This window comes from Rousettus aegyptiacus, unplaced genomic scaffold, assembly GCF_014176215.1.
Source record: "Rousettus aegyptiacus isolate mRouAeg1 unplaced genomic scaffold, mRouAeg1.p scaffold_m13_p_13, whole genome shotgun sequence".
Classification (NCBI taxonomy): Eukaryota; Metazoa; Chordata; class Mammalia; order Chiroptera; family Pteropodidae; genus Rousettus; species Rousettus aegyptiacus.
Genome location: NW_023416288.1, coordinates 21208641 through 21232410, shown reverse-complemented (window position 1 = coordinate 21232410; position 23770 = coordinate 21208641). Strand labels below are relative to the sequence as shown.

The following is a 23770-nucleotide window of genomic DNA, read 5'->3' as shown; positions in this document are numbered from 1 at the left end:
GATTTAGTTCTTTACACCTTCAGCCCTGTCTCTAAGGTGCCTCTTTTTTTCACTTCTCTCTCCTCTCAGAAACAAACAATACACAATATATCACCTCAGGGCTTTTATTATTCCAAATTGTTTCATGAGTAGAAACAAGAATTTTGCCTAACCAATTTGTTCTATTTCAGACTCTACTTGCTTCATAGATTTTGTCTTCATTGTGGACAGCTCTGAAAGTTCTAAAATTGTTCTCTTCGATAAACAGAAAGATTTTGTGGCTAACTTGAGTGACAAGGTTTTCCAATCGACCCCGATTCACTCCTTGAAATATGACATCAAACTCGCAGCCCTTCAGTTTAGCAGCTCTGTCCAAATCAATCCACCTTTTTCTTCTTGGAAGGATCTACAGACATTTAAACAGAAAATCAAGTCTATGAATTTTATTGGGCAAGGTACTTTCTCTTATTATGCCATCTCCAATGCCACAAGGCTACTTAAGAGAGAAGGCCGTAAAGACAGTGTGAAAGTGGCTTTGCTGATGACTGATGGCATTGACCATCCAAAGAACCCAGATGTTCAAAGTATTTCTGAAGATGCCAGAACTTCAGGGATATTATTTATCACCATTGGACTTTCTACTGTAGTCAATGAAGCCAAACTTCGTTTGATATCTGGGGATTCATCCAGTGAACCCATTCTATTACTGAGTGATCCAGCCCTTGTAGATAAAATTCAGAATCGCCTGGTAGGTATCATTATAATATTGATATCTTGGTTATGAATTCTTTAAGGATAGATGCAGGGTCCAAAAGATTAAAGAAAAACAATCTCCCTTGGAAATGTAAAGAAGAATCTTTCCAAAGTCTCCCTCCACTTCCTTGATCAGTTACATTAGATAAACTGGGGAAGTACCAGGCTCATTCTCTAGAATTACAGTCCTAACTTTATTGCTAGCCAATGCTGAGGACATGGGAAGAATTAATTTCTGATAATACACCTCAGACTTTTGTTTATACATCCTGTGATCATTGAAACTGCTGACTTATATTCAATTGGTGGTCAAGTTGTGGTCTGCTAAGTTGGTCTTTTCCCATTCCACAAATGCAGAAATACTGTTTGACTTTGTCTCACTTATTGCCATATAATGCTCAAGCAAAGTTCACAGACTTCTAATTTTTTAAATATGATCTCCTTGTTTCTTAGGTGTTAACGAGGGCATTCGATGTAAAATAACCTCCGACATGCAGTTTCTCCATCAGATCAATGAGTCCCACTTGATTAGTCCGATTAACTGTATCAATGCTTTTCTTTATTGGTTTCTTCACTGTGTGTGAGTGCCTTTCCTCCCTGCTTGGGAAAACAGAAGGCAAAGCAATGAAAACAAAACCCCTTTTCACAATATTTCTCAAAAAGAAAACTAGAGAAAAAGTGTTTGATTTATTATGTGTTAAAATTGATTTTTTTTAATAAAAATATTGATTTTCTTTGATTTCTTGAGAAAAGAGCAAGACAAATCTGTCCTTTAGGAACTGAACATTCCATATTGCTGTTTTCTAATTGTTGGGAAAAACCTCAGGCTCCATTTCAGTGTTGTTTTGCCCCTTCCTCCTTTCCTTGATCTTTTCCCCAACATTACTCTTATTATTTTTTTTTTTACTCAGTTGTTTTCAGGATGAAACACTGAGTTTTTCTTATCTAAATAATAGTTATCATTTCTTAAGTGCTCTCTCTATTAGGCATTGTTCTGAACACTTTATGTATTTTATTTCATTAGATGTTTATGACAAGCTTGTGATGTAGGTACTGTTATTATCATCATTCCATAGTTGAAAATTTAAGGCAAGGCAAAGACCCCCCATGTCAGCATGCTTAATCCTGTAAAGTCATGCTGAAAAGGCAAATGGTAGCTTGTGGTGAATGCTCACTCTAAGCATCTCTTTTGCGTGAAATGGAACCATGCAGCATGCCTGGCTAACTGCCTAACTCTGCCTAAGGAGTCCTCACCATTGAACTTAAAACAGAAGTTTCCAGCATGTGCAGGAGAGAACCCTGAGGTTGTGCCTATAACTTGCCTATTGCTAACTATACAAGAGGCAAGACAGGCAGCTCCTTGTTTGGCCAGATGTGTAAGCTCAGAAAGTTCATATTCTTGGACGCACCCTCACCAAGAGCTCCTGCCCAACTGAGAACACAGGCTTTTGGCAGTAGACTTGAAGCAAGACTGTTTTGTTTGTTTCTGGGGAAACCAAAAAACGACCAACTGTCCTAATGCTTCTGCTCTTCCTTAGCATCCTGTAATTTCAGCTTGTTTGTTCAGATGGAAGTTCTGTGAATAGCCACTTCTTAGAAGGAGATGCAGCTTACAAACACTTCCAGAATCCAAAGGGCTTATTAGGGTCTTCAAAGAAAGCTATACCAGTGTTTCAAATCGCCACCGTCTAGAAGGCAAAACTTGACTTTTCATCAGATCTTTGGTAAAATTCCTCATCAAATCTATTTCTATTACATCATTAGTTTAATATTTTTCATTTTTTATTTTGAAATAATTTTGTACTTGACATTAAAAAATAAGTTAATTAGATATAATTTTATTCCTTTTTATGACTGAGCAGACTTCAGTTGAATTCATGGATGTGAGTATCCACCATGAATAGATTTTGCAGGAGCCAAGACAAATCAAGGAATCATTGCACATTCTTTGACTATCTCTAGTGGGAAGTATCGTGAAAGAACCCCGTGAAAGAACATCCAGCTCTGTCCACATGGCCCCTGCTGTCCACTCTTAAATAAGTGTCCCTCTTCACTGCTTCCTTTGTCCTATTGTCCACAACAGTCTATGACTTTTTTCTTCATAAACTTTGACATATAGAACAGCATTCCATCAATGAGTCAGTCCTTTGCATTCTTCTCTTCGAAATTATCCAGAAAAACCCACCTATTCTAAGAAAATATCTTGTTGTCTCCCTCAATCTAGGAATATCCATCCCACACAGCTTGCTGTGTGCTGTTTTCTGTCACTGGGGCTTATAGACTATAAGTGCCCTTAGGGATGGAGCTTTGTTCATTGTATGAAACAATCTTATCTATTGTGCAGTTTTGGATCCATTTTTTTGTTTCCATAGAAATACAAATTTCAACAAAAACAAAATCAAATAAAGTCCAAAAATAATTAGTTGGGTTGTTATGATTTTAATCCTCATAGCATGTATTTTTAAAGAGTAATATGGCAAAACAGAAATTGAATTTTCAAAGGAAGAGCTAAAAAAGTGTAAAATTACACATCAGACTTAATAGCAGCTAAATTCATGAGTTTAAAATTGATAAAGATATATCTTATTATAAAAATATTGTATAGTGACAAAACTTTGAATTTTTCTTTGTTTCATTAGTTGTTCTCAAATATTACAGTTTGACTTGCGTTATTAGTTGTTTTATTATCTCTGTTGAACTCCTTTCAAACTTCTTTTCCCTTCCTCCTAGAGGAAACCAAGCTTCTGGTATGTGTTTTAAATATTTTCATAATTTAGATCATATTCCTTTTTTACTCAATATTTTTGGAAATTTTCCTATGTTGAAACATGAAGATCTAATACATTTACTCTAGCTGCTGAATACTTTTTCATTTGTTAATCTATTCCACTATTGATGGAGATTTTAATTATTTCCAATGTTCACTATTAAAAATAATGAATGCTGAAATGTACAAGAATTTCCCTAGGGTATGTCTAGAAAGGTTGTCAGCATAACAGGTAGAGACAAGGACTTTTCCTGGGCAGCCTAAAGATGAAGCATGCACATCTTTAATTTTCTAGGTACAGCCAAATATTCTGGAGAAGGGTAATGCCATTTTACACTGAGACTGTCAGTATATCTGAGTTCCCATTTCTCCACATGACCTACTAGTTCTTAAAGATACAAGTATCTCATCTGCTTTCAGCCTAGGTTTATACTGGCTAGTAACTTAAAAAGGGGTGAAAAGGGGTGAAGGGAGAGGGAAAAGAGGACCACAGGTGAAATCTTAAATTTTGTAGATAAGGTCTATGAACAGAGTTTTACAGCTCCTGAGACTATGTGGTCGAATTTTCTCATTTTATATACATGGAAAATGACCTGGAAGGATTATATGACTTGCCCAAAGCAACATGAGTAGTTAATGGTGGAAAGAGAATGAAAACCCTAGATGACACTTAATTCCCAGCCTAATTTTCCCTACCATTTAATTGTTACATCTTCCCTCTATACTATTAGTTTGTATGGAAATAAAGATAAAGTAAAAACAAACCTAAAGGGACATGAAGTCCTCCATAAAGGTACAATTCGACTTAACTTCCTGATTACATCCTTTGTTTTTAATATCTTGCAACGAATACTCTAGTGCTCTTCACTTTCATTTTCTATTTTGTCGTATGTAAGTTACCCCTTCAGATTCAGTCATAAGGTATTAATTTGACACATAATGTCTACTGTAAGGAACCAATAATTCTACCTGTAAACATAGGTTAATTTTTTTCCAGTGTCTGACTTCAGCATACTTGTTAAATAATACCTAGTGAACTGTATGTAGTAAGGTAATGAGGCCTAGGTGTTGGACAGAAACCAGATTGTGAATTTCTCTAAAATTATGAATTTAATGTGGTTTTGAAAAATATTCTGGTCTACGGCCATGTCACCCTGAACAAGCCCAATCCCGTCTGATCTCGGAAGCTAAGCAAGGTCAGGCCTGGTTAGTGCTTGGATGGGAGACCACCTAGAAAGACCAGGTGCTATAGGCATAAAAAAAAAAAAAAAAAGGGATTGTAAACTGACGAGGTTCTTGAAATCTGTGAGGTCAACCAAGGATTGCCTCACCTAAAAAAAATATTCTGGCTAATTCGTTTCTGTGTGGATAAGTATGAAGTAGCACTGAACTTGGTCAGGTGGCTCAACCCAAGCGTGTGATCTTCAACAAGTCACAGCACTGAGGACTTGCGTTTCCTTATTGCAAAATGGGAGGTTTGAGCTGATTGACTTCTAAGGCTCATTACTATTCACGAAGTTATGACCCTAAAATTAATATTTTAATGCCCTCAAATGAATGAAGAGAAAAATAATACAATTATGTATTCTGCCTAAGTCTTTATAAGTAAAAGTACGGTATTTCTCATTCTAATTAAGTTTGTAGCAAAATTATGAAGATTATAGAGCCGATAAAAAAAAATAAAAGATAAGCATAGGATGCAAAAGAATAAAGTTCCTAGAAAACAGAATAACTTTTAATGTAGCGCCCTTCACGTCTATTACTACATGGTTCAGAGCATTCCTTGGTTGGCTGGTAGGCTTTATTGCTTTCACAAGGTTAAAAAGGCTGAATTGCTATTCTTCTTGAAAATTGCGTATCCCATAGGGAATAATTAAGACTAATAAGAAGTTGAAAGCAGAACCATGAATCGAGTTAATGTTTCATTCTTTTTTCCCTCCTAGGATACTTTATTTGAAAAGAAGGTAAGTAGCACATGCCTTGATTACTATGAATTACTCCAAAAGCTAGCGTTATCAAATCAGCATAATTCACATTAGAAGATAAGGTGCGACTAAATAAAAATGCCTATTTTTAAAAAGAGCCACTTTATTTCTAGGCAGCCATCTAATTTCTTTTAGGCTACCATATCTATTGCAGGTTGGAGAAAATTTAATGTGATTTCAAAGACTGATTTTAGAAATTAATGATAACTAAATGGAATAACTTTTGCTTACTTTAGTATGACTTCCTTTATTCTAAATATGTCTCTAACACCAGCTCCTGGGGGGTGAGGTCCTCCACTTTGGGAGGTGTGCCTACTGTTAACCAGGGTTAGGCAGAGTGCTTCTGGCTAAAAGACAGAGCTCAGAGTTGCCCCTTACTGCTGCCTGCTAAGCTTATTCTTCCTGATGGTTGATAGCAGCCAGATCAAGGGGCAAAGGAAGCTGACCAATATGGGTTGGGTTGGACCATACAGCACAACAGATGACCACCAGCTTGCTGAAGACTCCTGTACTGAACATGCATTTCTTTGCATGAAGAATTTGGAACATCTGAACTTAGTTGGATAAACTGTTTATTTAACATCAGAAAATTTATAAGTAGTATTGTATAAAATAATAGGAGACAACCAAACCTTGTAGAACACAACATTTCACTGACTTATACATGGTCAGATACACCATTATTTTATGTGCCATTAAGACAGGAAAAAACTGCTGATTAAACTATGATACGGTGCCTTCTTATCAATTACAATTTTTCATTTTATACTTATGTAAAGAGTCCTCTTGATTTACTTGGATATAGATTTTTAAATCTCATATCACTTTTGTACATACATATAAAAGAAAATACAAGTGAACTAAATTAGTTATTTCTAAACCTTCTTCACAGAGTCTAAATAAATTCTTTGAAGCACTTTTTTGTCTGAATGTACTTGTTTTTCTATAAAATACCGGCCTCTGTGCCATCAAAAGCACTGGGGGGCTACGGCATTTCATAAGAGTGCTTCAGGAGTGTCCTTGGAGATTTCTTCCATTTCATTCTATAAGTTTTGGAGTACATGTACAGGAAACAGTACATGTACTATTTTCACTCTGATTTCAGACATTAAAATAAGGAAAATGCACATCTTAGAGTATATAAAATACATTATAAGTCAAATTTGCTGAGTAAAGGAGTATTTGATATTCATATATTATTGCACTTTGATATATTATATAAAGGATTAAAGCAGACATTCCAAAAGTGCACCGAAAACATTTATTTTCCCCTTTAACTAGCAACTGGAGGTCATATATACATACACACACACACACATATACATATGTATTTGATGTGAGGCATACTTAATATTTAATATATAAATACAGCAATATTTAATAATACTTTATTAGCTGGCTCTCACTAGATCTGATTTTTCCTAGAAAAATTTAATAAGGAAAGTAAAATCTCCATAAACTTACAAGGTAAAATTTCTTCAAGGAAGTGTTCCATTTAGTATAGTACAGAATAAAATTCGAAATGCTGTCTTTCACTATGCGTTAATATTGTATTTCATTATTGATTCAGTGTGAACGCAAGATTTGTGAATGTGAGAAGGGAGATCCAGGCGATCCAGGGCCTCCTGTAAGTATATTTCTCCTTTGAACTTAGGGTCAACTCAGGAAGTCCTAGCAATGACTGCTCTACTCACACTTGAAAATTTGAAAACTCCAGAACTATTTTGTGTTGTCGAAAAGCAGTTGTATGCAAATAGAAGCAAAAAAGGAAATGCTCTTTCTCTCTTTTATTCCTTAAGGGGTATACATTCTGTCCTTAGAATCTAAAGCCTGGGATTTCACTGACCTGAACCAAGGGCAAACTTGGTTTAAAATGATGAAGTTGTGCCCACAAAGGATATTTCAGCAGTACTTCTTAAGTGACAATTGGGGCCAGAATTTCTCAATGTCGATCCTCAGTGCTTTAGACAAAGCTTCATTCGTTGCACCTAGAAATAAGTGACACAGACCTCTCCAGATGGTAACTGTGTCTTTACATATATCCAAGAACAATACCGTGTGCCCTTGTGCGGAGGAATCTCTGGTTGAAAAGCCTTGGAAATTAGAGTGAATCCTGTGACGTGAAATAACCAAAGGTAAATGGCAGGATTCACTGTGATGATTCAATACTTAATAAAATAATCCAAAAAGGAGTGTTTTCTTTATAGGCTGGCCTAAGTCTGGTAGGTGCCATATCTGTACGCTTATGAAATGACATCACGATACTGAATCTTTCTCTAACACCAGATCATTAGAAAGCATCCATGCTGCTCATTCAGTATTCTGTTTATTTACATGATTCCAAATCTTAGTGCTCAGAAGCCCAGTAGAGATATTTCACAAAAATGTATGTATAAAAATTTTAAACTAAAGCTTGTGTTTGATTGGTGAGGAGGGAAATGTTATACTGTGAACGTTTTAGACTATGGCATATTTTACCTGAAACTTGAGTCTAAAGCCTATAGTTTTTCAAATCTTCCTACTAATCAAAGCATTAGAAAATGCGGATGTGTGTTAGTCTTTTTGTCCTCAAAATATAAAGTTAGATACATTACGTGATAGTGTGGCAGACAGTAGAAGCTGCCTTTAAGCCAAAGCAAAGGTTTAAACTTCCCTTCCTATAAAGTCTTAGTTTATGCTTATTATACCAAAAAATTACTGATGGAAGGTTTATTTGTGGTATCCAATTATGTTTTAGAATGAACAATAAGAAAACTTGCAATCGCTGAGCTAATTTGACAAGTTTAGTCAATCAATACTGTTAGAGGAGATTGTACCATGTTTTAGTAAAGATAGCCATAGAACTATGTTTGCCCCCAAACCAAATTTTCAGACAAGTGAGCTTTTTAATGGCTTGAGAATAGGAAAATAAAGCACCTTTCCAGAACAGGATTTAAACCCTCTTCATCCGTCTTTTGAATTTGTCCCTTGGATATCAGGGAAAGAGAGACTATCTTCTGTTGAGCAAATCTAGACAATCTGCCTTTTGAAGGCAGTGCAGCCTTCCTGGTGTGTAGTAAAGGAGAGAATAGAGTTGACTCTCTGCTTGGTAGGTAAAGATTATTGTACAATCTTCCCTCATTCTATGGGATGAAGCTGATCAGAAATTATTTTAAGATACAGTAAACTCATAGAATAGCTGCTTGAAATAATCTTTTTTCCCTTTGTTTTCAGGGTACCCATGGAAACCCAGGTATCAAAGGTGAGCGAGGACCGAAAGGAAACTCGGTAAATGAATAAACAGCCTCCCTATAAACTAGTGTATCTTATTTTAGATACATCTAAAGAATAAAAAATTAAGAAGACAAAGAGCACTGAGTATATGTCAATGCCAAAAACCTGACGATTTCTTTGAAGAATATAAGATGTTCACATCCTACTTTATCTATCTGGTTTGTGTTAGCTTGTATTTACAAATTCTGAGTAGCATATGATCATTTTAGTCTATGCCTTTTGGAAACCTTGGGACTCAATAAATACAAACTTGTAATTAAATAATGGTGTCCTAAATTAGTTAGCACAATGTTTCGTGAATTATTAAGACATATTCCATATTAGATTGACATATGCACTTATGTTCTTTTACTGATCCACTGCTTGGAGAGCTAACCAACGATAGTCATAGACTAAACACCAGATTGTCTCTCACTCCCAGATCATTTTCAAGCATTGCCCCGATTCTTTCCTTTGTGTACCCATGAATAAAATTCTAGATTAATTTTTTAAAATTATGTATTCAGATTGATGTTGGGATGATGGTGTTACAAGCTCAAGATTGACTGGAGGAATCACAAGACAGATTAACAGATATAACTATTGGAAAATTTGGGGCAAAATTTTGTATAATAAACAATAATTATAATAAAAGGGAAAATACATAGGGAAATGTTAGAATCAAATACAATGAATGTTGGGTTAATTTTTATAGTACATAAAGACTTAGTAGAATAGATGAGAAAATATCAAACTTTGACCAAGTTTGCCCTTGGTCAAAGGATGCAAACAATTTTAAAGAGAGAACATAAAACTACTAAATAAAGAAGTAGAACAAACATTTAATTTCACAAGAAAATAAATGAAATTTCAATAGAGACAATGAGGTAACATTTTATACTAATTATTTACATTGTAGTAGGAACTTTGGAGTCTAGAGTAATTGGGTTGTTTTGGTGGAGGCAGGGGAGCAATTTTCTAGTTTTCATAGTTTGCTTTTTTCTATATTTCAAATTCAAAAAAATTTATAACAATTAACAGCAATATCAAAATAGTAATAATTAGTGATAGCTATGTGGTGAAATAGTTTGCTCTTCATTGCAAAAGTAACTTGGCACAAACATTTTGGAAAGCAATTAGGCACTACATAAGAGGCATTCAAATATTCAACATTTTTACCTAATAATTCATTTCTGAGAATATATTTAGGGAGATAATGAAAAATATAATAAATTAGATGCATAAAAGTATTTTTACCAATTGTCCACTTATCAAAGACAGGGAATGTAAACTTCCTTGAATGGCTGTACAACACACACACACACACACACACACACACACACTCACACACACATTCCAATACTCATTCACCTTATATGAGTCCAAATTAATGCCATCATGTCTTCTTTTTGTTTTATTAAATACTTGTTATACATCTATGTTCACACTTCATTTATTTAGCTTGTAATTTTGTGCCACATATTATATTTTCCTAAGTCTTGTCGAAATCAAGCAATCACTCTTGAGGACATTCTGGAAAACATTCCAAAGCCCCTTGGAGAAAAGCCAGGGTAGCTGGCTCCCAGTGGGTACAATGCTATATGTGAGAACAACGGCCCTGTTGTTAAACTGGGATGCAAGACTCAGCCTAAGCTGTGAATACGTACCTGGATCCTACACCCTCTACATCTGGCTTTACTCCAAAGGGCAAAGGCTATCTGAGCTGCTATTTTCTTCCCTAGATTGCATGGTGAAAATGCCAACCAGAAAGGCCAAGGATTTTTTTCCACTTTGGATTAATTTATTAATCTGGGAATTTAGAATAATATATTTTATTGAGCAATCAAATTCTCTGCAGGGCTGTGGAGTTCTGACTGAGTTTTTTATTTTTTTATTTGTCACAGGGTGATGCTCAAAAAGGGGAACCAGGAGAAAGAGGCCCAGGGGTATGTATACAACTGGAATGCCTTCCTAAGAAAGTAATCCCAGGATGCCAAGATTCTATAATTGATTATTTCTACTCCTGAAATGCAAGTACAAAAATGATTTATATCTCTGTGTGCTTGTGATGACTCACACAGGCAATCAGACAGATAGAATCTTAGAAGCGAAAATGTGAAGAGAAAATTACCTGCTCAATGGGAGTGATGCTGGGACAAATGGTCGACCACATGACATTCCCTGATACCGAATTTGAACCTTGTGAAAGGCTCAAATGAGAAAAATATTTTATTTTGCTTCTTGCATTTTTTTTCAATAAGGAATAAATTAAAATTCTGGGAGCATAAAATTACATAATCTAAATTATGTTCTCGTGAATCCAATTTTACAGACCAAAAAAATCATTCTAGTTGATTTATTATCCCTAAAATTAGAAGATATCTGAGGTTTTCTGAGAAATAAATACAGAAAATTTTTTCATTTGCATTTCAAAATGAAAAACTTTTACAGTTTTCTGGGAAATTGCAGTAATGCAGTAAATAGCAGCGAAGTGTACAGTGAATAAAAAGAAGGCCATGTCACACTTCTCCTCTCAGTTTGTCCCTTAGATGAAAGCCTCGGATTCAGACTCAGAGGTTTTTTAAAACTGTTCTCTATGTGTTTTTAATTGACTTCATAAAACAATCTGATAGAAAGGTTGATAATTTCGATGGAAATTCATTCAGAAATTTATGTTATTCATTCAGGAAACATTTCTCGGGTGTCTTCTACATATGGAGCATACTATTATGTGAAAATAATATTAAGGCAAAGACAAAGCACTTATATTTTTGAAAAGTTTACTATCATATAGGAGAGAGATTTAAAATAGATACAATATGAATCAGAGTGTCAAAATATTATAAAAATTGCACATACAAAGTAATACAGACATTCAGAGATTGGGGGTGTCAGGTAGGTTTTACAGGATGACCATTGAAGAGTTTAGGATTATGACAGGAAAGGACAAAACAGAAAGGTGGAAGGGGACAAGGCTTCCACATGGAGAGTTCCCTGAGCAGCAACACGAAGAAAGGCGATGTGTTGAGGAGTGGTGAGACTGCATGCCTGAAGAGGCATATTGTCAGACATGGCTTGAAGGTCAGGGTGGGTACTTCATACCAGCTGTAAGGTCGGGGCTTTGCTAGGCCATGAGCGACCCCGCTTGCCCTGAGATTTTAGATGTGACATATGATCCAAGAGCTGTGTATTTGGAAGATTAAAGTAAGCGATATGGCTCTCAAAGAGAAATTGAGACAGGAAGAAGCAAAAGGAAGGAGCACTTAGATGGATGATTGCTGCAGCCTAGATGAGAAATAACAAAGACACTGGCCGGAGCTGCTCTGGTCAATTATGAAACCACAAGCCATACATGCTCACTGAACAGCCTCAACATGGCTCGCATGAATTGAGGTGTGGTGTAGAAATAAAATACACACCACATTTTGATGACTTATTAACAAAAAAAGATGTAAGCTATTTTTATATTGATTACATGCTATCATGACAGTATTTTGAACTATTGAGATAAATAAATTATTAAAAAATTTATATGTTCATAGTAGCTTTTTAATATGACTATTAGGGAATTTAAAATTACACATGGGGCTCACATTTTAAGCTCATATTGTATTGAACAGCACTGGCTACAGTCATGACAAAATAGAAAGGAAGAGACACTGTGAGAATGATGAAAGTGTAGAAATGATAGAATGTGGTGACTGCTTCTAACTCATATATTCAACAAATACTTGATGAGCACTTTCTCTGCATTGGTCCCTATGTTAGGTGCTGGGGATACAGGAGTGAGCAAGACAGATAGGCTCTGTTTCATAAAATGTTCTAGCCAGGAGGCAATAAATAGGCAAACAAATGAATAAGAATTTCAGTCAATTTTAAGCGTTACGAAAATACAGAACAAGGTCATGAGGGTATTTTAAACAGAAACAGCAGTAGGGACAAAGGCTCTGGGTGGAATCAAGTTTGGCAGTCTCAAGAAATGGAAAGAAAGCCAGAATTTGATGAGGAATGTTGGGAGACAAGATTATAGAGATAGGCATGGGCTAGATCACAATGGTCCTTGTTGGCCAGGGTAAGGCAAGTAGATTTACAACTAGGTGCAGTGGAAACTATTGGAGAATTTTAATTGCTTGGATTAGAGGAATGTATGGAGCAAGTGGAGAGGAAAGATGATTATAAACTTTTGATCCTGTATAATATGGAATATGATAGTACCATTAACAGAAATAGTAAAGTCAGAAATGAATGTGGAAGAGACTGATGACTGTGGTTTTAGATATTTTAAATTTGAATATTTAAAAACTAGTAATTAAGATGCCATAAAAGAAAAAAAAAGAAAGAGAAAGAAAGAAAGAAAGAAAGAAAGAAAGAAAGAAAGAAAGGAAGGAAGGAAGGAAGGAAGGAAGGAAGGAAGGAAGGAAGGAAGGAAGGAAGGAAGGAAAGCTGATAGCAACCGAATAAATTAACCAGAGATTTTAGGAAGAAAAACAGAGGAAAAAAAGAAAACAATATACTAAAACAACTAATACCCCTTTATTTTAAAACTATATTGGCTCCTTCCTAAAGACAATCTTAACTCTTTCAACATAAAGTAATGACAGAATTTTAAATACGGCTGTGTGTTGTAAGGGATAGAAGGCGCCCCGTTTCCTGAGATTGGAAGTCTAGCTTTTTCAGCACTGCTAACATGAATTGTTCTAATAAAGAACCACGATTTACCTGTTTATACTGTAGTCCATAATTTTAGGCACAATATTAAAACTCAAACCATTTGCATGAGTAAATATTTCTAAAAATGGATTAAATTGCCGCAACAATGTTTTAGGCTAGTTTTATTTTTATCTTTTATTTCTCAGTGACCACTCATTTGGCAAGAAGTGCTATTTCCTCCCTGAAGTTTTTTTTTCTTTTTTTTTACCTTTTGTAAAAAGTCACACACAGAACAAAATTTTGTAGTCTGACTCTCATGAAACTGCAAGAATAGCTTGTTTACTCCACTAGTTTCCATAGCCCACTTAAAATATGTCTTACAATTCTATTTCACATTTGAAAATTACAGTTGTATGAAAAAGACATGAAATCTTATTTGAAAAAGACTCGCTGTTGCTTAAAGTTGGTAAATTCCTGGTCTATTTTATATTCAGTTGTATTATTTAAAGGGTTTACGGGCATTGACACAATGGAGAGGGCTGTGCAGGATTCTCAAGAATGACACAGAAGAACAGAAGCTCTGGCCCCTTATTTAGCATGAGATAAAATATAGTAACTTAAAGGTCACTGGCTTGTTAGAGTTTGATAAAGGAACCATTCATTTCCTTGATATTTATAAATTTGAAAGGAGGACCATAATAGATATAAATATTTACATATATTTTAAAGGTCATTATCTCAGCCCATTCTCAAAGCCAACTTCTCTACCAGTCTCTGCGAAACATTCTCAGCTGTGATAGTTAATAATTTAAAAGTCACTATACAATTTTGAAAGGTCTTTATCTCTACAATGAGCTTCAGTGTAGTCTCTCCTTCAGCTTACAGCCAAAGGGAAAGAAATTGGGTTTGAAAAAATACCTGGAACTGAGAATAGAGTGTAATAAAGGGAAAAATAGGGTCTTTTCTTTTCCCTAGTAAATATGCATTCCCTAAGCACAAAGCAAAGTGAAATAGCTTACATATATATATGGCCTTATTTTCCAAGACTGTACAGTTGTGTTTTTGTTATGTTATAAAAGAAAAACATTAAATATTTCCTTTGTTTATACCTTCTAATATCATATTTTACTCTTTCTTTTCTTTCTTTAATTAGGGAACTCCTGGGTACAAGGGTGAGAAGGTAAGTTTGTAACAACAAATAGACCAGAATTCCAGAAAGGAAAACAGAAACATAACTGTATTTATATACTTAATAAAAGTTATTTTCCTTTATTTTTGTGAGTCTAGATTTCCTAATTTCCAAATACACTCTTAACTCTGTTAACATGAAATAATATTAGGACTTAACATATGGGTGTGCGTTGTAAGGGGTGGAAGGTGCCCTGAGATGACTGATGTTAGTAATTACCCAGCCTCTCTTAGCTCAGCAAACATGAATAGAGAGCCCCATTAACAGCTGTGCAGCACAGGTTTCCAGACTAAAAGTTTCTATGTACAAACACATGCAGAAATATTGCAATTAGTTTTTTGCTTTGGTCTTAACTTCCTATAAAACCTAGACACTAAACCCTCTCCTGGGGAAAAGAGGATTTATCCTGGTTAAGCAGTGAACCACTGACTTCATTCTGTCAGGCGTCTGGGTGGAGATTGTAAGGGGCAGTAAATTTGAGACAGGAAAGTAATGGGTTGGTAGATTATTTGCAAATTACAAGTTTGGAAATTTATCAAAGTAATTCAAAGAAATTAACAAACCGATTTAAAATAAACAAATTGGACTGGGGCTCAGAGAATCTTTGAGAGTGTTCAATAGTTCATTAATCAATCTATGCCATAGTTTTATTATCAGATTTTCTGTGTAAAATCAGAGCATGTCCCTATCATCCATTCTGTCCTACGCGTGGTGCAACCTTCAGACCTGGGTAAGAAGCGTGCACTTTAGAGGGTCCTGCTCTGTGTCTCCTCTGCCTCCCCTACAATTTGCAGAGCAAGAGTCCTATGTGCCCTTGGCCCAGATCCTGCTTTGATAACCAAGACCCTAGAATCCCCTGCAACATGATCTGAGCCTGCTCTGAAGGCATACACAAACCCCTTTCCTGTGCCTGTCTTCTTTCCTGGCCTGTGGGGAAACCAAACGATGCTGTTTGTTAGGGCAGGATGGGGCCTTAGAGGGAGCTTTGCTATGCTGCCTGAGGCACCTTCATGTACATGCACGCGCATGTGCACACACACTCAGAGCTCCTCTTATTACGGAAAAAGCTGGAGGTGGGAAGTGAAGTGGGGGCTTGGCTCTAGGCTGTGGGCAGGAGTCTGTACTCCTACATGGACCTCTGGGGAATCCCAAAATTCTTTGATCTTTTAAAATTCCTTTTAAAGGTATGTCTGTCAAGAAAGGAAGCTAGAACATGACCAGTACATTAGCTTGATTTATATCTTTCAACTGTGAAGGTACATGGTACGTAGGCCTCTGCTTGTTCTCTTCCCTGGCCCTGCAATATTAGGAGTGAACCTTCATACGGGCAAATAAATATATTCCCAATTACTGGAAATGTTAGGCCTAAAAAAGGAAGTGTGTAAGACATGCCACGATTCTGCACTTTGCCATAAGAACCTGGAAAACTTGACATCTTGGAGTTCCTATTTCATCACCCATGTAAAATTTGATTAATATAGGCCTCTCTAATTTATGGGGTGAATGGAGAATCAAATGGAATATTGGAGGTGGCAATATATTATAGACTATTTGCTGTTCTTTAAATGTAAGGCACTATTATGAAGAGACAAGGAATAAATGATAATATAGGAAAGTTATAAAAAGTACCATGATTGTAAAATTGTCTATATGTAGGTGAAAAAAATTTTGGAGTCCTCCCTGCCCCATCTTGACTTATATACAAAGGGCCAATTAGCAGCACCAAGGAGCTATATATAGAGAGATTCACTGGAGGAGTTCCCACTTGGAAAATACAAGCTGTCTGAGTAAAGTGATCCTGAACCATCAACATTCAAACCAGAGTTTCACCAGGAGCAGGAGCATTAGAAGTCAGAGGCTGGGAGTAGAGTTAATCTGTTTGTAGCTTTCTGAAGCACTTGCTATCTGGAACTGTGTAATGGCAGCCATTCCATAGGGATTAATGAACCCACCAAAAAAAGAAAACGCCTTTGCAGAGGCAAATAACATGAGTACAGTATTTTCATTGATGAAAATCTGCCCCCCAAACATACGCTGTTCCTCAGGACCCTCCCTATAGCTAACAAAGCTGTCTGGACAAACGGAATGTGAATTCTGTCCAAAATAATTTTGAGTGTATTTATGGTACTTTTCTGTTTTATATTTTGGTGGTTGACTCATTTTATTCCCATCTAACATTATTAAATTAATTGCTTTCTAATTGATTCTTCAAGAGTGACTTTCCATTTGCATTCAGGAATAAATGTTCGACTTGTTCCAAGTGAAAGCTCAGTTTTTCCTGGGTTACTTTGACTCACAATATGATGTGATGAGAGAACAGACTGCTTTTCAACAGAGGCATAGCTGGATCTAAGAATTACACCTCCCTCTTTCCCGCTCTGATTCTAGCAGTACCCCATGCAGCACCCTAGGCAGAAGTATCAAGTTCATGGCAGTGAGCCACGTTTAACTTTGGGTAGCTAATGAAGAACATGGACATGGGAGTCTAACAGACTCAAGCTTGTGGTCATGGGCAGTTTAATCTCTCTGAGTCTCATTTTCCTTATGTATAAATGGAGATATATATATACCTGGCCAGGCTGCTGTGGGGATTAGCAATAATGTAAAGGCTTTGGCACAAACTTTGCATATATAGTTGGTGGTTACAATTGTGATTTCCTTTCTTAGAGCAGTGGTCTGCTGGATGGTTGTCAATCTATACATTGTTTGTTGCTATTTTGTGATGAAATAAAGCTTGCACCAGAATATATATCCACTATATTACTAAATATGCTGTTTAGTTCAGCTGACATTTATTTTCACAGCAAGACTTTCTTAATGAAGTAAACAGGGCACTGATGTAAATTTTAGTGCAAGTTCCTTATGTTGTTGGGTAATGGTTCTTCAAGTAGGATGTATTAGAGCAGCACATAGAAAATAAAGTAGCAGCAGAAATAGAAATTAGTAGTGCGGACACTGGATTAGAAGTCATTGGCTAGCACATATATTTAAGTAAATCATTTAACCTCTCCAATTGAGTTGCCTTATCATAAAAATATTGTTTTGAGGCTCAGAATAAATATATATAAAAGCACTTTAAAATTTTAACTTTAGTTATTATTCTAATTGGCTTTACTACATTTTAGTTCAATTATTAGAAGTTTTAGAAGTCTGATATAATAGATTGGTATTTAGGATTAGTATAATGGATTAGCAACACTTTTGAATCACACAAATTTTCAGTCTGTAAAATTGGGCTAATCATATCTACCTCAGATAGCTAATGTCAGATTAACTGAGATAATGTCTGTAAAATAACATTAATAATAAACTGTGAAACATAATTTAAATGTTAGCTTCTTTCATTAATATTCCAGGAGAGCCGAACAGTGGAGAATGATGATGGAAAATACATAGAAAGCTTGCCACCCTGCAGCAAACATTGCTATTTGATCAAAGTTGGTACTCAGGTCCAGAGCATGGTGCCCTGGAAACAGTAGGGACCCTGAGTCTGAGTAGAACTGGGTTTGGACCTTGATGGAAGGAAGTTATCTCAAGCTTAAGCTTTCTCAACTATAAAATAAGAATTGTAAAATTGATCTCTTTGGACCGTAATGTGGATTCAATTAAATCACATATGCAAAGGGCATGTAATATAATGGTAGATGCTCAGTAAGCCTTAGCTTCTTTCCTTTAATTTTCATCTGTCTCTCAAAAATGTTAAACCTCATTAGGTGGTATCATTGATTTGATTCTGTCAAGTTAAGAATGATTCATTGATAACATTTTTCAGAGTTCAATGTCCAAATAGCCCACAAGACTGAGTATAAAGCTGGGTATAATCCATTAGAGATAATGGATAATGTTATAAGATTCTACTGGCAATCATTAAAAGAAAATCCTAACAATGAATGACAGCAAACATCCTCTTATTTATTTTATTTATTTACTTTTATAGGGTGCACACGGAGAATGTGGTAAACCAGGAATAAAAGGTGACAAAGTAAGGAACATGTTTTTAAAATGCTAACAGCTGTGATCCTTTGGGGTTGACTTTCCTTAAGAGGAAATTCCTGAGTTACATTATGTTGATCTCACTGCTGGAGTTGGAGTCATTGGTTCAATTTTCACATCAGCAAAACATGAAGCAGAAAACAAAGCCATACCTAACTTTAGTTAATAGTGCCCCCAAACGCCTTTCTTATAAACCATTAAGACTGTTTTGTGACACCCTAACCTTGAAGCCAGGACTACTGAAAAGAATAATTTAACCAACAAAGTCAATTCAAGCTCTAATTGGGTCAAAATAGAATTGTTTTCCAGGTATGAACACTGAAAACAAGCATTTTCCAAAGTAGAGTGAAGAACTGTGAAATTAGTTCATGAAATAGTTATAAATAATGTGGCAGAAGTAGACAGTGATTTGAAATTTTGAAAATACAGCAAGCCACAGACAATTCCGTAGATATTTACCTTTCATTGAAAAATAAATATGAATCAAATATTTAAACTGGAGACAATATCGAATATGTTAAGGAGTTCTTTAATGGACTAGAGTACATTTGAAACATAATAATAAGGGTCAAAAAAGTATACTTTAAAAGTAAATGGTTTTCATTATAGTTAAGAACTATTAGCGGCATGCCACTAAGATACCAAACTCTTTCAACACCTGTATTTTAATTATGAAAGAGAGTCAAGGAGAGAAAATGAGACAGAAGGTGAAAGCAGAGAATAAGATAATGACAGTGGCCCATGTACCTGAACTCTTCAAATAGCTTGAGACTTTCTGAAAGCTTTTAAACTACTCTATGATTAAAGGTCAGGTGGATCTGAAAAATGTAGGCTTGGTAATTATCTCTGTGTAAAATAAAAAGTGTGATAATGAATGGATCTTTTCCTAGAGGATAATTGATACTGAGAGATGGACTTGGAATTGAAAATAGAGAAGGAACACATAAGAACAGAACAAAAATGAAAGTCAGACAATAACTTGGAAAACTATTTGAAATGAAAATGGCTGGCAAACAGTTAATGTCATATTTCATTGACAAAGATGCCAACAATTGTTAAATGTCCTATTATATTCTGTGCCAGAAAGAAAGAAAAACGACTGCCAATTATAAAGATGCAATTGATTGTCAGATATATCCCAATGTCAGGGATATAAAAATCTGAAAAATGCATGTCTAGAATCAATGAAATATAGTGTCCTTGACATGAAGAGTTCACACAAGTTCATAAGTAAAACACATAAAGGACTTGAAGAAACAAAAAAGGAAATATAAATGACTAATAAATAAAAAATATCCAAATATACTAGCAATTAGATAAGTGAAACTAAAACATTAAAATATTATTTTACCTATCAGTTGAGAAAATGCTGAAATAATATATAATACTCAGCATTGATGGAGATTCTATATAGTATAAAGATATGTTCTCTTTACTCAGGTAGTGACAATGGCAATCTGAATGAATTTCACAGAGGAAAATTTCACGTTTTCTTCTCACATATGGTGTGAGAGACAAGAGAGTGAGAGAAAAATTTAAATGTCCTTATTGTCTGTCTCTGCATTAGTCAGCCTCTTCTAGGAACTTCTCCTTAGGAATGAATCAGAGATTGGACAAAGATTTATATACAAAGGTATTCATTATAATATTGTTTAAAATAGTAACCATCGGAAACAATTTAAATGTCTAAGTTAGGGAAATGAGTAAATAAATTATGATAGATTCATATTCTTGAATATTATTCACTTTACTAAGAGTTGTTAATGACATGGAAAAATATTTTTTTTACAACAGAAGACCAAATAGGAATGACACAAAATTGGATATGCACTTTGACCAAATTATTTGAAAACCAATCTATTGGAAATAGATTTGTCGGAAAATTGGATTAAAATGTGCTATAATGTGAGGGACACACATAGAGTAGAACAAAAGCAGGAAAAAGGTGGAAATCTGAGAAAGAGACTAGACTATATTATACTCTCATAAAAATAAACATTAAAGCATTTTCTAGTTATGGAACATACCGAAATATTTTCTATTAAAAGAGTGTTGAGTATAAACAGTGTTTTGCCAAGTTTCATGTCTTGAAGATGGGTAAAAGAGTGATCTAGACATTGAGAAAACTCATTAAATTAGTAATTTAACTGACATTATCCTGTCAGAAGAAAACAATATTCTACTAAGTTTATTGCTTGAAAGGAATCCTAAGAAACTTTTTTACTCTTATCACAATGTCAGTAAATAGGCAAAAAATTTACAAGTAAACTTATTTTCATGGAGTTCATTTTCTAAAAGAAAGTTTGACCCCTATGTGGTTAGTTAATTAGGATCATGTCCTTAACAATGAATCTGTTGGCTTTGACGTTTGGATAACCTGGGAAGACGGGGCCATTACTGAGAACATATTCCCTTCTCTTCCACCTATAACCATTGCACTTTGAGATTGATATTTAAAGTGATTTACCATTAATTTTATTCCACAGGGATCCCCAGGACTATATGGACCAAAGGGACCCAGAGGACTTCAGGTAAGGAGGGTAAAACCAAATCTAAGTCTGGATTAGAATCACATAAAGAGCTTTTAAAAATCCTTATGCCCACTTGCAGAGTCACTAGAAGCTCCAACTTTCAGTTGTAGATACCTAAGATATAATTTTTAAAAAGTTGTTTATCTTCCAAAAGAGGGGTCTAGTATAGGAATAAGTTTGAAAACACAGGTTTTGAAAACAAACACCTCATTAATAAATGTTTGCTCTCAGCTTAAGTACTACTTCAGAAGCTGCATATTGGAGATAAGGAATTTTTATTTCATTCCATTTCTCAATTCCACATTACCACAATTTAACTGAGCTGTATCGTCTGATTTCTAACTCTAGAATATCCAGGGACCCTAATGAATAATTCATTCCTGATGGGCCTTTTGTACGCATAACTAATTCCTGGTTTTCATTTCGGAGCAGGGCATTAGTGGACCTCCAGGGGATCCAGGCCCGAAGGGATTTCAAGGCAATAAGGTAACCATATCCTTGGGTTAAAAGTCAGGCAGAATGCCTTTCCCCAGGTGAGCTATGGTAACGGTATTTTATTTAGGCAGAAGGCAATGGACTCTTTGAAGAAGTATCTTTAGAAATACATAGTAACCTACAGGGCTACACATAGAATCATGTTCACGTACATGCAGAAAGTCAGTGGCGTAGCTTTATCATTTATTATTATATTATTCAAAGGGGCATTATTAAATGTCAACTATTATCAGAATTTTTGCAGTGTTTCCTTCTTACTCTGCCCTTTAGTCATTATATGGCTCACTAGAAACTGATAAGTAGTAAAAAGTAATTCAATTTAAATGACTATTTCGCACATGTACTGTCAACCCAATAATCGGTTTACAAGAGAGGAGAATTTACAACACAACAGCAGAAATCAAGCTTTCCTTTTTTAACAGAAGTACAATCTCAATCATCATTACCATGCTTGTAAAGTCATTCCATGGATAACAAGGCAAGACAAAAGGGAAGGGTTGAATAAGAGCCAAATAGAAACAAAAGATGCTATAAGAAGAATCTTGAAAAGGTCTTTACGGCTTTGTTTTCCAATGAGAGTGGCCATTAATTTGCTAAATACAAGCCTTTTAATTCCTTTGTAATTCTTCTCAACGCTTAGTAAATTTCACAGATATAGTAAATATCCAGTTGAATTAGTGACTGGAAATCTGCGGAATTTATAGCAGTAAAAACAGTAGAACGTGCTATCCCCAACAGACCCTAGATAAAGCCGATGTTTTTAAAGTGCTGTTAAATTTAAGTTGTGGGGAGTAGTTGGGGTACTTGAATGTTCTTTTTCTAGAGGAAAGGGAGTGACAGTATAGTATTTTTAATGAGATAAAGACGATGTGTGATTTCCCAGGACACTTTTAATTGGCAAATTAAAATAGAATGGCCTTCTCAGTGGGAGTATGCTTGAGCTTCATCCGGAGAAAAGTGTCTTTTGCAGTCCTTGCCTATGATTAATTTTCTCTGGGGAACAGAAATGGCTCTTTGAATACTGAGTAGGTTTTACAAATTTGCTTTGTAGGTAAAATCCTGCAGCAAGAAAAAAAATGTTTTGACAGTTGTGCTTATGTCTAGGGTTCCTTGTATACCTAGGATGATAAGTTTTCTATGTTTGTGAAAAAGAGACTTAAATTCAGGGATCAGGGTTGGAGTCGTTTGAACCATAAGAGATATTAAAAATCACACTGGCCATAAATTTTTATTTTGGAAAATGAGAAACGAAATCTGGAGATGAAATGGCTTGCCCGAGGCAGAGGCAGAGGCAGCCTCATCAACTCTGGAGGGCATCTGAGAAGGTGCCGGGCTGGAAGCCAGGCATACAGCTTTGGGAGATGGTTGGTGGCAGTCCATAAAAAGATGACATTAGGTTTTTCTTTTTAAATAAATTTATTTCGACAAAATTTAGCTTTTAATTTCAACAATGCATTAATTCTTAGAAAAAATAATGAGTCAAGTGTTTTTGAGAGGCTCTCATTTTCTGAGGAAATAACACTTTGTGCTTGACTTTCACAACCTCATAAGAGGAGTCATTGTTCCAAAAGTATTCAAGGACTCCGTCAGTTTTCCAAGGGCCTCTCTTGAGAAACGGTTTCTTAAAATGTGGTAAAAGATACATAACATAAGGTTACCACTTCGATGTTAATCACAAAATTCCCTGCCAGGTGAACACACAGAGTTCATTTTGTCAATTGACAAGATGTCAATTTCTAGAGCATGTTTGAAACTTTTGGGAGGGAGGGAGGTGGGAATGAGTATCTCTTATTCCCTCTAGTTATATTTCTGGTTTAAAGTCACCAATTTAGTGATCTTTTAATTCTGACTTGAGACTAGGACTAATTTCTACTTCTTTGGATCTGTCAACCAGAGATGCATATCACATTGATCATTATTTTTTTAAAAAAAGTTATACATTTATTAGTGTATTATCTTAAAAGTCTGGTTTCAGGGAATGGTTTCATTTTGCATTCCAGAAGGTCCTTCTAAATCTTAAAGACTTAATACACTTAAAGACTTAAATAAAATTTCCTCAATCTGAAAGTAATGTTATGTTTTCTGGTGACATTTCTTTTTATCCATTACCATTTCATTACATAATGTTTTTAAGAAATTATTATTGCAATTTATGTGAAAACAATCTCTAAAATCC

The 23770-nt window shown here is 35.2% G+C and overlaps 1 protein-coding gene, 1 long non-coding RNA gene and 1 pseudogene across 2 annotated transcripts in view; 2 read left to right on the top strand and 1 right to left on the bottom strand.

Annotated features, from left to right (window-relative positions):
- Window positions 1–23770, top strand: part of COL28A1 (collagen type XXVIII alpha 1 chain) — a 131839-nt gene that overhangs the window by 4141 nt on the left and 103928 nt on the right. The window contains exons 3-11 of the mRNA XM_016133678.2: window positions 171–727; window positions 5443–5463; window positions 7055–7111; window positions 8698–8751; window positions 10641–10682; window positions 14540–14566; window positions 18513–18557; window positions 21055–21099; window positions 21532–21585. Coding sequence (XP_015989164.2) covers window positions 171–727; window positions 5443–5463; window positions 7055–7111; window positions 8698–8751; window positions 10641–10682; window positions 14540–14566; window positions 18513–18557; window positions 21055–21099; window positions 21532–21585 — 902 coding nt within the window. The remainder of the gene's footprint in view (window positions 1–170; window positions 728–5442; window positions 5464–7054; window positions 7112–8697; window positions 8752–10640; window positions 10683–14539; window positions 14567–18512; window positions 18558–21054; window positions 21100–21531; window positions 21586–23770) is intronic.
- The window catches only part of LOC118610805, a 35867-nt gene that overhangs the window by 6037 nt on the left and 6060 nt on the right, over window positions 1–23770 (bottom strand). The gene's annotated exons all lie outside the window — the stretch shown is intronic.
- On the top strand, window positions 4636–4754 carry LOC118611158 (annotated as a pseudogene).